The sequence below is a fragment of the Elgaria multicarinata genome, chromosome 14, assembly GCF_023053635.1.
Source record: "Elgaria multicarinata webbii isolate HBS135686 ecotype San Diego chromosome 14, rElgMul1.1.pri, whole genome shotgun sequence".
NCBI lineage: Eukaryota > Metazoa > Chordata > Lepidosauria > Squamata > Anguidae > Elgaria > Elgaria multicarinata.
The window spans coordinates 8,936,630-8,953,228 of record NC_086184.1 but is presented as its reverse complement, the minus strand read 5'-3'; the positions used below and the strand labels follow the sequence as shown (position 1 = coordinate 8,953,228).

The 16,599-nt window shown below is 44.8% G+C and overlaps 1 protein-coding gene across 1 annotated transcript in view; it reads right to left on the bottom strand.

Annotated features, from left to right (window-relative positions):
* Positions 1-291: 291 nt before the first annotated feature.
* RPGRIP1L (RPGRIP1 like) overlaps positions 292-16,599 on the bottom strand; it is a 104,338-nt gene continuing 88,030 nt past the window's right edge. The window contains exons 24-26 of the mRNA XM_063141176.1: positions 12,341-12,425; positions 2,148-2,281; positions 292-1,035 (exon numbers count right to left, since the gene is read on the bottom strand). Coding sequence (XP_062997246.1) covers positions 917-1,035; positions 2,148-2,281; positions 12,341-12,425 — 338 coding nt within the window. The 3' untranslated portion in view covers positions 292-916. The remainder of the gene's footprint in view (positions 1,036-2,147; positions 2,282-12,340; positions 12,426-16,599) is intronic.

Here is a 16,599-nt window from a genome sequence, read left to right as displayed (position 1 = left end):
TGTGTGTGTGTGTGTGTGTATGTAGGGGAACCAGTGAGTAGCATGAAATGTAAAATAATCTGATCGATTCTTTTATAGTTTAATCTTGAACTTTGATAGCTATTAGTTCAAATATGTAAATCCCGTTTTCCTTGCAGATGAAAAAAACAAAAATAAAAAGGGGTTTATGCAATACCCTCTCTTCAAAACTTGATAATCACAAACAACTGATTATAATGTTAGCAGAAGGGCAAAAGTTGTGTGTTTCTTTTTATAAAAGCTTGCAGTAATTTAATAAGTCTTGGGAGCAGCCTCGTTCTTTATATTTAATTGATAGAAACGGCATGCATCAAAGAAAACGCATACTGAGATTTAATGTGCATAAAATGGATATTAGCATTTTAAAGAGGCAGATTAACACATTAATCCAAGTAATTTTCATATATTGCTTCTAATAAAAGCTTCACAGTATAAAATTCTTAATGAGGCTAATCGCAGGCATTCCATTTAGTGGGGTGATTAGGGATAACATAAAAGTATTTTTAATCAGTTTTCTAAGGCTTAGGGTTTTTTTTTATTATTAAAAATTAAAAATTTGACTTGCATTTTTATTACTGTTTTATGTAAAGGCAAAAAATATATATGCTGAAAATGCAAATAAAGCACATCATTCAATCATGTAGGTATTAATTATTTACAAGCTGGTGTCCACTGTGGGTGGGGGTTGTAGCCTTAGGGAGCCGGGGGGGGGGGGGCGGGGGGGGGAATATATATAAAAAATCCAAACAGACGGAAAAATATATAAACTTTACAACTGCAAATTGTGCATCCTTTACATATAAATTATACATTAAATATACTGTAGCATCTCTGAGTCTTCCAAGAGCTACCCAGCATTGGTTACGCTGGGGGAAGGCACGCCTGTAGGCAAAGGTCCTTATTTTCTGGCCTTCTGGCGGTTCCCAAGCTCCTCATAGATTGAGCGCAGGGCACGGAGGGCTTCCACTGTTACTTTGAGTTTTCCAATTACTGCGCCATCATCTTGTGAACTGATAACTAGGAGAGAGAGGGAGAGAAAGAAAGAAAAGTAAAAGAAAGAAAGGAAGGAAGGAAGGAAGGAAGGAAGGAAGGAAGGAAGGAAGGAGTGGTGGTAGATAACATCATTAGCAAGGTCACAGACCCTCTCCTTCCACATCTTTCAGTAACTTCCACTTCAGTAGCTGATATGAAAAGAAGGCCTTCTCATACACAGAAGTGGGGATGGGGGGGTGGTACTAGCAATAGAACTCTAAGTCCCTGGGAGGACCCAGGGGCTGTCTAAATGCTCAGAAAGTCCCGGCGCGTGCGCGTGGCGGTACGGCGTCAATTATACGACACTGCAATTGCGCACCCTCCCCGAGGTTTTCCGCCAAAGCTGCGGAGAAAAAAAGTCGGGGACTCAGGCTGAGCTTTTTCTTTGGAGTGAGGTGAGGACGCTCAAGAGGGCATCAAGACAGCCCCGTTCCGGAGTCGTCGCAGAGGCGTGGCTGGGCGGTGCCTGCGATTGGTTGCCTTCCTCTAGGAAGAGGCTGGGGGCGGGTCCAGTCGCCAGATGGCCATTCAGAAGCCCCATGCTTGTTCCTCAGCATTTGGGTTACCTGACACCACCCTTGGGGAGGGAAAGCGTGGGGTTTCCTAGGGACGCGGTGCCACCGTGAAGAACCCTCCCCCCAGGTTCAAATCCACATTCACCCATGAATATCACTGGGGCAGCAACCTATCTCCCAGCCCTAACCTAACTGAAAGGGGTTGTTGTGAAGATAAGAACTAAAGGAAAGATAAACCACAACATAGTTCTGATTCAAGATTACCAATTGGAGAAGAAATGCTTCCTATCCTGCTCAGAAGAACGTGCATGTTACCAAGGAGATGATTATTTTATGAGTTGTAGAAAACACCCTCCCTAATAGCTTCAACAGACTACTGTACTTTGAAACTATATTTCAAGTAGAAGACTTGAGAACCACCACAATTCAGAATCCATTTTCACCAAATTCACCCATCCATCCGACCCGACTGCCTGGACAAAAAATTAACAGCTCCAGGGGCGGGCAGGAACCCCAGACTCAGAAATAATTTGGGAATGGAGAGCTGTGACAAGGTGGAATTAAAAACTGTCCTGCACTCACTGTCAATGTCTCGTTCCGTGATGTCTTGTCTTTTCCGAAATATCTTGCTCAGCCTGACGTACGCAAAGCCAATATCTTCACAGTCGAGGTCTTGTTCGTCGTCTGGTGGGTCGCTCACCACGGTGAATCGTATGCTGAGAAACGGGGGCGGGGGACGATGGATGGACAGGACAGAAAAGAAGCAAATCTACATGTTTATTCTTGGTACCATGAACCTTCTTCTCCGTTTGGGAATCTTGGGGCAAGCTAAATGTTACAATAGTCACACAAGCTTATACTGGGCACTGTATAAAAGGGTCAGGGAGAGAGGAGCTGTAGAGAACTGATCCAGAAGGGGGGGGCATGCCAGTTTCCTGCTAAAAGTCACCCCACCCTTGTGGCTTCCCTGGATCAGGGACCCATAGCTGCTTTTTCTTCAGAAGCAGACAGTGTAAAAGTACATTTAAAAAAGAAAGAAAGAGTGACTTAAAGGCTTAATCCTATGCACATTTAGACAGGAAAAAAGTCCTACAACTCCCAGCATGCTTCAACCAGCTCCAATTTTCTCTCTGCTAGCCCCAGTTCTGTCTTTGTGGCAGTTCCTATCTCTTCAAAAGGACTCCAGCTGTTCCGGGAGGACACAGGTGTTTCTGAAGAGACGCATTCCAAATCACCCAAAGAGCTCATCTTTCATTGGCTTTGTCATCCCAGGAATTTCTGTTGAGGTCTTGTTGCCCCCCCCTTCAACATCTGGGACCCAGTCAGGTGCACAGGTGTGGTCGATTGTGCCGGAGAATTCAGTGGTGAAAGGGAATGATCTATTCAGGTTGCCATGGCACAAGATTATGCCCCCCTCCAGGGCTCTCACGCTACCAAGCTGCACTGCGGTGAACCCCCAGTCTGCCGGCATGACATAGGAAGGGGAAAACAGTCTCAGTTTTAGATCATAAAGACCAGCGGTTGTCTTCTTTGGAATCAAGAGCTTTAGCTAATGGGGAGTAATATATAAATATAAAAATAAATCCTATTATTATAGAGCTGCTGCTCCTACCTTGAGACAAGGGCTATGGCACTTTGATCATTGTTGAGAAATTCCCATTATGCTCAGTAGAAAGACCTTCTTTAGAATTTCTCACAAAACCATCTAACCCACTTTTTAAAATGCAGAAATGAGTTTGCTGTAGCCAGGATGCAAAGAACATTGTTGATCCCATTCTACATGCTCAGGGTGGCTTTGGGACGTGTTTCTAAAGCAGCAGGAGCCGCCCCGCCCCACCCCGATAAACCACTCAGGGAAATCTCAAAAGCAGTGACGTGTGTGTGTGCTCAAAGATATAAAGGGTGAGGGGAATCCCACTTGGCCAGCCCAAAGTGTTGGGCAAGCTTCAAGTAGTCCTTTGAATCCTGGCCTACGGCTCCAATCCCTAGCACTGTACAACATATTTGGTGGACCTTTAGCCAAAGGTAAAAGCCTTGTGTGGCGCAGAGTGGTAAAGCAGCAGTTTCTGCAGCTGAAACTCTCCCCACGGCCTGAGTTCAATCCCAGCGGAAGCTGGTTCTCAGGCAGCCAGCTCGGTTCAGCCCAGCCTTCCATCCTCCCGAGGTCGGTAAATTGAGTACCCAGTTAGCTGGGGGGAAAGGTAATAACGACCGGGGAAGGCAACAGCAAACCACCCCGCTATAAGGCCTGCCAAGAAAACATCAGCGAAAGCTGGCGTCCCTCCAAGAGTCAGTAATGACTCAGTGCTTGCACGAGAGGTCCCTTTCCTTTTCATTAGCCAAAGGTGAGGATGCAAGGAATTGCACAACTAGCTCTGCAAACTGAAATAGGATCTGGACTTGTGTTTCTAGAATAGCAACTCCCTACACTGTGTGGCAAACCTTTCCTTTAAAAACTCAGACACACACACACACAGAGAAGTGTGTCGAAGTCCATTTGTGATACAGCATGTAGTTTAGTTGAGCAAGAAAGGCCAGAAATTCAACAAGGGTGCTTTTGAAGACACATATACATACACATATACTCACTCACTCACCCACCCGCCCAACATATCTTATATCTACTCTTTCGCTCAAAGACACACCAAAACCTTTTGGGTTGGATCTAGGATCTGTCTTCTGGGAGAGGAAGGGCTCTGCTTGCAAAAGGCCCAATTTTGGGGGACCCCCCCCAAAAAAATAAAACACCACAGCTCACCCCATTCAGCAGAGGATCTCGTGTCTCTCTGTGTGACATTTTCAGGTAGCTGGAGGGGCTACTGTGAGAAGGAAGGCACAGGGAAGCCCACTTCTGTCACAGCAGTTCCAGAGTAAATGTGCATCCAAACCATTTTCTTAACGGGAGAAAATATCTGTTCTCTTGTATAAGAGGCCTAAATCATGTATGTAAAATATAAGAACAGAAGAAGTGCCCTGATGCTGGATCAGACCAAGGGCCCATCTAGTCCAGCACTCTGTTCACACAGTGGCCAACCAGCCATCGGCCAGGGATGAACAAGCAGGACATGGTGCAACAGCACCCTCCCGCCCATGTTCCCCAGCAACTGGTGCACACAGGCTTATTGCCTTGAATACTGGAGATAGCACACAACCATCAGGGCCAGTAGCCATTGATAGCCTTTGCCTCCAGGAACTTATCCAACCCCCTTTTAAAGCCATCCAGATTGGTGGCCATCACCACATCCTGTGGTAGTGAGTTCCATAACTTAACTATGCGCTGTGTGAAGAAGTCCTTCCTTTTATTTGTCCTGGATCTCCCACCAATCAGCTTCATGGAATGACCCTATTGGGTTCTAGTGTTTTGAGAGGGGAAGAAAAATGTCTCCCTGTCCACATTCTCCACACCATGCATAATTTTGTACACCTCTATCATGTCTCCCCTTAGCCTCCTTTTCTCCAAGCTAAACCATCCCAGTTGATGGAGCCTTCCCTCGTAGGGGAGATGCTCCAGCCCCTTAATCATTTGAGTTGCCCCTTTCTTCACTTTTTCCAGCTCTATAATATCCTTTTTTAGGTGTGGTGACCAGAACTGTACACAGTATTCTAAGTATGGTCACACCATAGATTTGTATAAAGGCAGCATGATACTGGCAGTTTTATTCTCAATTCTTTTTCTTATGATGCCTAACATGGAGTTTGCCTTCTTTAGAGCGGCCGCACCCTGGGTGGACATTTTCATCGAGCTGTCCACCACAATCCCAAGATCTCTCCATCACTTGTACAAGCTCCTCATGGCAGATGATGTATAAAGTAGTTTAGGCACTATACGTTCTGCCAATAAAGCTATTTACTTAAGTACAAAGAATTGGAACCACCCATTCTTTGGAATACACAGCTCATTTGTATGAGGATGCAGAATGGAAGGAAAGACTATTTTTGGTGAGGCGGGGGGTGAATGTAAAAGTACATTATCCTTTAATGAGCAGACAAATAACTGACTTCCTGCTACTCTATTCTGCTGGGTTAGCCTGTGTTTGTTTACTTGAAAACACGGAATGGCACAAAAAACATGGAAACACATGTCATGTATTACTTTTCCTGGCACCTTAGCCAACTCCAGAATTGGGAAGGTCTAGCCAGACCGCAGAACATTGGCTTTGCAGACTGTCAAGTATGTTGTGCATGTCAAAAAAATAGAATCTATGAAAACATCAGTGTCAACGAGAATTAATTCCGCTGTTGATACTGCAGATGCTGCTTTAGAAAATAAAAATAATCCTGCTTCTACGCTGCTCCAAAAGATCAAAATACTAATGTTAAGGGGAAGCACCTTTTCACAGAAGGAGCTGAAGTCAAACCCTGCTTTTTGTTTTTGTTTTGTTTTAAAAAAGAAAATGTTAGCAGGTTAAAGTCGGGATATATTTCACACAGGCGTGGAGGTTTACCACGACTGTGTGTTTGCCCCGTATCAGTTCCTATGACAAACCCTGCAGTTCATTCCTTTTTCGTTCCTTTCACCCTTCAAAGTGTTACGTTCAAAGACACCCTTCCTGGCCTCACGGATATAGCTTAAAGGCCTCCAGACTTTCAATCTCTAAAGCTAATTTATTACATTTCTATACCGCCCAATTGCCAAAGCTCTCTGGGCGGTTCACAACAATTTGGGCTGTGTTCCAATTCGCACCTACCTGGGAGTACGTTTCGCTGAACTCAGTGGGGCTTGAATCTGAGCAAGCTTGTATAAGATTGTTCTATAAGTTGTTAGCCTGTGGGGGCACCTTTAAATCAATTGGTTTGAAAGGTTGCATTTATTTTGGGGGGCTGTTTTCATAGCGGTTTGCGTTGTCATCGATTTAATAAGAAAAGGTTGTATTGATTTATTTATTCATATAGCAAATACCAAGAGTTCAGAACATTTTAGACATATTAGTTCAGTAGTCCTGACAAACCATGATCTACCAAGATAAGCTGCTATTACTACAACCAGCCAGGAAATCAGAAGACGTTTACTTCTTGGGAGGAGAGCAATGACAAATCTTGATAAAATAGTTAAGAGCAGAGACACCACACTGACAACAAAGGTCCGCATAGTTAAAGCAATGGTATTCCCCGTAGTAACCTATGGCTGCGAGAGCTGGACCATAAGGAAGGCTGAGCGAAGGAAGATAGATGCTTTTGAACTGAGGTGTTGGAGGAAAATGCTGAGAGTGCCTTGGACTGCAAGAAGATCAAACCAGTCCATACTCCAGGAAATAAAGCCAGACTGCTCACTTGAGGGAATGGTATTAAAGGCAAAACTGAAGTACTTGGCCACATAATGAGAAGACAGGATACCCTGGAGAAGAGGCTGATGCTAGGGAAAGTGGAAGGCAAAAGGAAGAGGGGCCGACTGAGGGCAAGATGGATGGATGATATTCTGGAGGTGACAGACTTGACCTTGGGGGAGCTAGGGGTGGCGACGGCCGACAGAAAGCTCTGGCGTGGGCTGGTCCATGAAGTCACGAAGAGTCAGAAACGACTGAACGAATAAACAACAAACCTTCCTCCCCACAAAGTGGGAACGGAGGGCTTTGGGAGAAACAATGCACCTGAGAGAGAGAGTGTGGTGTAGTGGTTAGAGTCCTGGGCAGGATCTACACTACTGCTTTAAAGTGCTTTATAACAGTTTTGACAATTGTTGGGGTCCAGGACACACTCCATATACAGTTTTCAAAACATTTTCAAAGTGCTTTAAAATGCTTTAAAAGCAATAGTGAAACTCGTGTGGTGACTTTGGGGGCAGTCTTTGACTCTCAAACTAACCTACCTCAAAGGGTTGTTGTTGCTGTGAGGACAAAAATGGAGGAGAACAGCATCACGTACAGCGCGTTGGGAGGCAAGGTGGGCTATGAATGTAACAAATGAATACTAATAAACAAATGAAGGCTCACGCTTGCAAGCGATCCAGCTGTAGCCTTTGCCTGCTCTTCCACAGCCCAAATAACTATAATTTTAGTTATCACTGATTTATCCTACCCCCAGAGCTAGACCATGTGCAGCCAATTTGGACTGATATTTTTATCCATGGTCCTTTGGTTTCCTAAACTTTAAAGTTTAGTTCCTGTTTCAACTGAAAGATGAAGGAGGGGTGGGGGTGGAAAAACGCTGGTATTATTATATAAGGCGTTGTGATAGGAAACATGTGGCAGGACAGCAGCACAGCCAGTTTTGAAATGTGCTATGTCTGCGCACTTGAAGGCCGCACTCTGCACTTCCTGTCCTCACGGCCCACTTCTAAGGTGGGGCTAGAGCACGGAGGCTTTATTGATGAGTCTGTCAAGGCCTGATCCGCACGTTATGGCGTTGGCGCGACAACCGCTGTGGGGGGAAAATGCTTCCATGTGGCGGAAGCCGTTTGCAGATGCTGTAAAAGATGGAATCGGCCATTTGTGTGGATCTCTCTGACCAGGTCCCCAGGGCAGGGGATGATGGGCTGGTATCCGGGGTTGATGTGGAAGAGGGCAAATGTTATATGGAAAGTAGGTTACATGTTGGATCCAGGATCTGCCTTCGGCAAGACAAAGGGCTCCTCTGGTGGATGGTCTCTCTCCCCCCCCCCGCAATTTTTGGGGATCCGCCTTCTCCCTCACAGCTCACCCCATTCAGCAGGTAGCATTTTCAGGGGGCTGGAGGGGGTTGCCATGGAAAGTAGGGGGCAGGGAAGCCCATTTCCATCAGCACAGTTGATCCAGCATAAATCCAGTTCCAACCCTAAATCCGTCATGGCATTCCAGCAATTAGTCTGCCACTGTAATGTATGAGGCATCCTTACCTCCACAACGCTCCAAATAAATCACACAAAAGGAGTCTCTTCAACTCTACGGGTCAAGAAACCAGACCGCTAGTAGGAGGCAGGGGCTTCGGAATGGAGGACTAGGTGAAAATTAAACCAGCCATCCTTAACCCAGTGCCCTCCAGAAGTGTTCATCTGCAACGCCCATCATTCCCAGGCAGCATGAGTTAAACCATGTCCACTGCTGGGTTCTCAGAGAAGAGAGCATCTTGCCCGCAATGAGAGCATGACACAGGTTTATATGATTCTACTCAGCTCTTCTGCGACCTCACTGGAAGTATGACATGGGGTTCTGACCATCATAACAAAACTGCATATAAAGATGCCTGATCCATCCACCCTTGACTCACAATGGTTTTCTAGGGTCTTTCCCAGCCCTGAGAGTTTCTGCGTCCAACCACACGCTCCACTACTGAGCTAATGATTAAGGGCTTAGTATAACCAAGGGAGTGACAACAAGTCTCTAGAAGACAACAAAGCCTGAAGGAACTAGATGCATTTAGAGACAAAGGTGGCAGTGCTGGAGCATGCATTTAAGGAGATGGCAGCCCTAAGAGAGGAAACCTGTTTTCAGCCAAGGATGGCACAAAGAAATAGCAGATTTGAACTACAGCTAGTCTATTAGATTTAAATGTATCATTTATTTATTTTTTGAAATTATACCCTGCCTTTCAAAACTTAACTCTGGGTATGTGTGTATAATTGTGAGCATATGTAGGGAATGCCTCCTCCATATGCCCACAATTACATGCATTGGAGTCCCATGAAAATACACTCAAGACTTAAAACACAACTAGCTGGCTGTGTTTGGATGCAAGGATGAGTCACGGTTCCGGAGAAGCCTCGGTGATCGTTTATGAGCAGCGTGCTTTACTGTGGGGACTCCAGCTTGTCTCTCCTCAAATAAGCCAACAACGAACGAGGGTGTATGACTCTGGTTTGTATGGAGGGAGGCAAGCCAGTGTTCTCGGCTGAGGCATCACCATAAACAAACCGTAGACGCAGGCGCTGTGGTTTGCGTAGTTGCTCCCGGTTGCAGAAGGAACCAAGCGAGATTAATTGGGCAGCTTGAAGCTGCACACTGGCGACGTGGACGGGCCCAGTGTGATGCATCACGAGCAATTCAGCAACGGAATTTGCCACCTGAGGAAGACGTGGACCGACTTTGGAAGTTTTCAAGCCTAAAACGGAGAAGAATTAATCCAGGATTTTTTTTTTTTTTTAAAAAAAAGGGATATAGAATCATAGAATAGTAGAGTTAGAAGGGGCCTATAAGGCCATCGAGTCCAACCCCCTGCTCAATGCAGGAATCCACCCTAAAGCATCCCTGACAGATGGTTGTCCAGCTGCCTCTTGAATGCTTCTAGTGTGGGAGAGCCCACAACCTCCCTAGGGAACTGATTCCATTGTCATACTGCTCTAACAGTCAGGACGTTTTTCCTGATGTCCAGCTGGAATCTGGCTTCCTTTAACTTGAGCCCGTTATTCCGTGTCCTGCACTCTGGGAGGATCGGGAAGAGATCCTGGCCCTCCTCTGTGTGACAACCTTTTAAGTATTTGAAGAGTGCCATCATGTCTCCCCTCAATCTTCTCTTCTCCAGGCTTCACATGCCCAGTTCTTTCAGTCTCTCTTCATAGGGCTTTGTTTCCAGACCCCTGATCATCCGGGTTGCCTGATCCTGATATCTCGCTTGATGGACCCTCGCTACCCTGACTCAGGCGAAGTCAGGCACTTTTAGGTCCCGCTGATTTCAGTGGGAAAGGAATTAAGCACGAGTTTATCTCTTAGACCCTTGGAAAAAAAGCAACTTAAAAAGTATTTGTCCGGAATGCGCGCTACGATTCTATGGCAGTAGCATGCTGATCTGTAAGGGATTTCAGAGCTGGCGCAAAAGGTTTCGCTTGAATTTGTGCTACGAAGCAATGATGTGTGCCACAGAATATATCATGATGGGGAAATCTGTAATTTTCTTTGGAGACTTCCTCGCTCCTGCTTGTTACCCGTCTTACTAATGTATGCAGTAAATCTGGAAGTCCTTTGCTCGTTTGCTGAAATTAGAATAGATAAGAAGAAGAAAAATACTTTCTGAACTTCAAAGTGGTTTGGATGTGATACACGCCTGCTCTTAAGGGATCACTTTATGGCGCTTCCTGTCGGATTCCATTAAAACATTGTGTGCCGGCCAATGTATGAAGCTCAGTTTTAAAGCAAAAATGGAGGAAAGAGAGATTACTGCCTTGTTGGTAGGCACTGTCCTTAAGTCTGCACTGCTTATCTGTAAATACATGGATAGCGCGACTTGTGGGAAAAGCGGATCACTAACTCTTGGAGGCAGTGACAGACTGTGTATTTCTGGGCGCAAAGATTACTGCAGACGCTGACTGCAGCCAGGAAATCAGAAGATGTTTACTTCTTGGGAGGAGAGCAATGACAAATCTTGATAAAAAAGTGAAGAGCAGAGACACCACACTGACAACAAAGGTCCGCATAGTTAAAGCAATGGTATTCCCCGTAGTAACCTATGGCTGCGAGAGCTGGACCATAAGGAAAGCCGAGCGAAGGAAGATAGATGCTTTTGGACTGTGGTGTTGGAGGAAAATTCTGAGAATGCCGTGGACTGCAAGAAGATCCAACCAGTCCATACTCCAGGAAATAAAGCCAGACTGCTCACTTAAGGGAATGGTATTAAAGGCAAAACGGAAGTACTTTGGCCACATAATGAGAAGACAGGACACCCTGGAGAAGAGGCTGATGCTAGGGAAAGTGGAAGGCAAAAGGAAGAGGGGCCGACCAAGGGCAAGATGGAGGGGTGATATTCTGGAGGTGACAGACTTGACCTTGGGGGAGCTAGGGGTGGCAATGGCCGACAGACAGCTCTGGCGTGGGCTGGTCCATGAAGTCACGAAGAGTCGGAAACGACTGAACGAATAAACAACAAACTCTTACAGTTCAAACTGATATTCAACTTTGACCCAAATGGTGTGGATCTGAAAATCAAGAAGACCTCTACATTAGCCTTCCCCAAGTTACCCTCCATAAGGACATAAGAAGAGCCATGATGGATCAGACCAAGGGTCAATCAAGTTCAGCATTCTGTTCACACGGCGCCAAACCAACTACCCATAGGAAGTCCACAAGCAGAACATGAGTGCAACAGCACCAAGATCTCTTCCTTGATCAGTTACTGCTAGTTCAGATCCCATCAGTATGTACGTGAAGCTGAGATTTCTTGCCCCAACGTGCATCACTTTGCCACTTGCTTACACTCATCTGCATTTGCCATTTTGATGCCCACCTCCCAGTTTGAGGAGGCCCCTTTGGAGCTCCTTGTGTTAGCAGAACCACCTCCTTAGCAAGTGGTTCTGCTAACACTTGCAATCCCTTTCTATTTGAAATACCATAAATAATTTGCTGTCCACCAGCAAACCTGGCCATTTCACTGTTCACTCCTAGTTCCAGAACATTTATGAATAAGTTGAAAAGCACTGTTCCCAACACAGATCCCTGTGGGACTTCGCTGTTGTTTTGGACTACAATTCCCATCCATGCTGGCTGGGGATGCTGGAAGCTGTAGTGCAACACATCTTGGAAGGTTGCTGTACATGGATAATGGCTGGCTTCCAAAAGGAAAAAAACGGGGGGGGGGGGAACACCACCGAATAGCTACCAAGTTGTTCGGACATTACCATTAAATCCGATGGAAACAGTTTCCATGTAAGCCCTTAAGTATGTAGATGGTTTGTTTATATTACATGGAAATACAACTAGATAATGCTGATATCTACTGCTGGACCAACGTACCTTAGTAAAATAAGAGGCACACTTTCAAATTATTTATGCATTCATTTATTCATTCTTCCCTTCAGATGCAATCATAAGTTAATTTGCATGGCAAGGACAGTAGGGTCAAAGGGTTCCGATATGTTTTGCTCCCAAACTTACCTTCCAGGGCTGGGCTCGGACCCTTGAAGCACGCTTCTGAGACAATCTCGCATTGCTTCGTTGTCGGCCTGATCCACACGTATCACTGCAAAGCCAAACAGGAATGGCAGCGGATGCGATTAGTTGCAAGCAAATAAAAGGAACGCATCTTACCTTGCTAGCAATGAGTTTTCAGAGTAACTCCCCTTCCCGCCCCCCAAGTAACCAAAAGTAAATATTGACACCCCCCACAACCTGTTTTTACAAAGAGATGTCACGATGAGTGAAGATTTCCTGTAAATCTATAATAACTTTTAATCAACCAATCAATAAATCAATAGGGATCCCTCTGGTAAATCACACATACAACCGTTATGCAATTTCACTATATTGAAGCGTACCTGTATTCCACCAGTAGAGATTATTCCTCCAGCAAGGTACAACCAGGGACGGAATGTCCACAACTATTCCTTTTTATAATTCAGATGACCATACATAAAGTGACATAATGCAGTTTACTTTTTTCCTTTCTATTGGACAACGGTGAGGGGCCACTACTCACCAGTAGAGCACAAGTTTTGAATTCCCAAGGTCCCAGGTTCTATATCTATCTATCTATCTATCTATCTATCTATCTATCTATCTATCTATCTATCATCTATCTATCTATCTATCTATCTATCTATCTATCTATCATCTATCTATCATCTATCAATCTATCATCTATCTATCTATCTATCTATCTATCTATCTATCATCTATCTATCTATCTATCATCTATCTATCATCTACCTATCATCTATCTATCTATTATCTATCTATCTATCTATCTATCTATCTATCTATCTATCTATCTATCTATCTATCATCTATCTATTTAATTTAAAATATTCATAAACCATCCTTCATCTTACAGAACCAGGGAAGTTTTAAAAAGTACAATTAACATCCTAATAAAACCACAACAAACTATAAGGGAAAAAAAATCCAAAGGAATAAGATAGACAGCTACGCCACCTGGCTTCAATCTCCGGCTTCTCCTCTTAAAGGACCTCTGGTAACAGATCAGTGAAAGACCCCTTAACCTGAGACCCTGGCGAACTACTCTGAGTAGATAATGTTTGATTAGATCAGGGTTCAGCAATATGTGGCCCAACCTCCCCAATTGTAAATACCCCCCAAAACCAAAATGGCACCTGGAACAGCCATTTTGAAGTCTTTCAGTTCTCCATAGCTAGTATGAATCTCCAAAAGGGTCAAACTTAGCTAGAAAACAAGCTAATTTTGACCCGTGAGGATTCTGTAGTAGCTGTGGGTGACATTTTTTTTTAAAAAAAATGGGCACTAGAGCCGGGGGGGGGGGAGAGTGTGCCCCACTGGTGAGTCGGGGGGGGCAAAAATGGCCTCTTGAAATTGCCCACCACAGGCTCAATGGAGCAGGAGTCTGACTCAGTGTAAGGCCGAACCATACGCAACACAGTGAGGATAGGGAATGCTTTCCCCTCAGTCATTTTCTTTCTTCCTCTTAATAGATTGCAGACTCCTTCACCCACTCTTTTGAGAGAAAGAATAAAAATCAGAAGCTACTGAGCTGCACATTATATAAATGAGGAAAAGTGTAGTGGGGATGAACAGAAAGTGGGAAACTTAATGCAGGTATAATCCAGAGAGGTACCTACATCCAGAAAGGGTAAAAGCCAGAAAACTTATGAATTAGAATCTTCCCCTCAGAGGTCTCTTGTCATGGTTTTGTTGCTACTTTAACATGATTTAACTGGTCTACTGTTTATAGCACTGGGCAGACTGAAATGTGGTATTTTCATTAGTGCTGTGCCCGTTTGTTGAAATGTTTTTGATACCAGGTAACGTGCATGAAGGAGGGATGTGTGTCTGCTCAATTTCTCTCTCTCTCTCTCTCTGTGTGTGCGTGTGCACGCGTGTTACACTATAGTACAGGGGAGAGAGCAGCTCTATAACTCTATCCCTCAGACGACTCTCTCCTGGCTTCAAACTATATTGACTGCAAAATCTATATGCGGATTAGTGGCCAAAGATGGTACTGCAGACTTCAAACACGCAGTCACATTTAATTAGATTAAAATTAATTAATGCATTAAAAAAAACCCCACCAAATAACCCTGAAGTGCATACCCCCAGAGTTCCCTTAGTTTGCATGACATCTTTCAGGTTTCAAAGTTTTACGTCTTGGAGATATAACATTGACAGACAGACACATCCAATAACAACAATAAGAACAATTTATTTAATTTATTATTGCATTTATATCCTGGCTTTTTTCCTCCAAGGAACCCAAGGCGGCGTACATAATCCTCCTCCTCCTCCTCCTCTCCATTTTATCCTCACAACAACCCTGTGAGGTGGGTTGGGCTGAGAGTCTGTGACTGGCCCAAAGTCACCCAGTGGGTTTCCATGGCTGAGTGGGGACTAGAACCTGGATCTCCCAACTCCCAGTCCAACACTCTAGCCACTACACCACACTGGCTCTCACAACAACAACTATAATAGATAAAGCAAAACCACTGAACATAAATAAGAACATAACATGAGCTCTGTTGGATGAGACCAATGGTCCATCTAGTCCAGCATTCTGTTTCCAGCAGTGACCAAACAGATACTCCAGTAGGAGATCCACAAACAGGACAGGAAGAACATTGCTTTCCTTTACCATAGCTCCACAGCAAATGGTAGAGAGAGAGGCACACTGTCTCTGGACCATAGGGAAGCACACTTAGCTTAAATGATGCTCATTGGTACACACATGACGTTTCTGTTGGCATCGGTTCCTTGTTTCAATTGAATTACATGTTCATCTACGGCTGGATGGAGCTATACCCTCTATCAAAATGATTGGGCAGGCTTTTAGCCCTCAGAAAACATTACGCTGGACCTTTGGGGCTGCAAGACCTCACTGGATCAATGTGCGCATCCTTTTTTCATTGCTGTTATTTTTAAACATTTATAACCCACCTTTCCTAAAATGTTCATGGCAGTTTTCAAGAAAGGAGACCATATAAATACACAGAAATACAAAAACTGCAACAAAACACCACCACTGATGGTACTGTATAAACAATACGAATCCTGGGCCTATTAACCTGGGGTTTACTTCCAATGTGTTCTCCAGTTCAACGTTTAATTTGCATTCTAAGAAGCGAGTGAGAACTCCAGCTCTCTAAATATTTGCCCATTAAAATCCCAAGAGCATAAACGGAACCAACGTGAAAGAGTAACCATGATGCGTTAAGAGATCTCGTGTCCCTGGGTGAGTTTGGTTTTTCTTTTTTGGGGGGTTCTCCCCCTCCCCATTAGAAAGCTAATTTGGGGAGAGGCGAAGGGAAGCGAACAGGGTGGAGGAGGGTGAACAAATCGTCTCTTTCAGTGCTCCCTAAAGAAAACCAACCCACAAAAACCGGAATTGAAGTTGGAGCTGTCACGTGATCCCATTGTCATATCGCCAGCAGGTTGACGTGCAGTGCTGTCGGGAGAGATACGGGCGACGTTTAAGAATGCCACACAGCTGTCATTTCCTGTTAACGGCTCTGACAGTCGTGGTTGTAAAAGCCTGTGGCTTTTATTGCTTCACAACGGAGGGGATTTACGGTGGTTTCTTTCACCCGGTTGAAAGCTAGTGATAGCGATAATGTATGGCAGAGCACTTGTCCTTTCTGACAGGCCCAGTAATTTAATCCCTCCCACCCCCTCTCTCCTGCCACAGCAGGCAATACGAAAGACTTCTAGCCTACCAGAGTGGGGAAAGCCATGGACTGACATCTTTCTATTGCTGTTCAAACAAAAACGAAACGCCTCCCCCACCCCCAAAAAATAAAAAATCAGGTTACGGCCCTGGCACCATTTTAGAGCATCTTCCAGCATCGCAGGTGTAGACTTGGAAGTTGCAAATTCAAGTATTACGACAGAGTTTTGAGTGGGATTGGAAAAGTACTCAATCCCCAAGGCCGCAGGGAAAACGAACGATCAACCCCCAGTGGCTGTAGCATACTGGGCACAGTGGGCATACCAGCTATTGATAAGGGAGCCTGCAGCGTGGCCTTCCGGATGTTTTGGCCTACAATTCCATCATCCCTAGCCGACTGGGCCAATGGAGGGGGATGATGGGAGTTGTAGGCCAAAACATCTGGAGAGCTCAAGTTGCCAACCCCTCTTGTAAAGGATTACAATTAAATAACGCCTCTTCTGACTACTGAAAGGACTATACTAACATTTCCGTGTATTTATTTACTCAAGCGCTTCATGGTGTT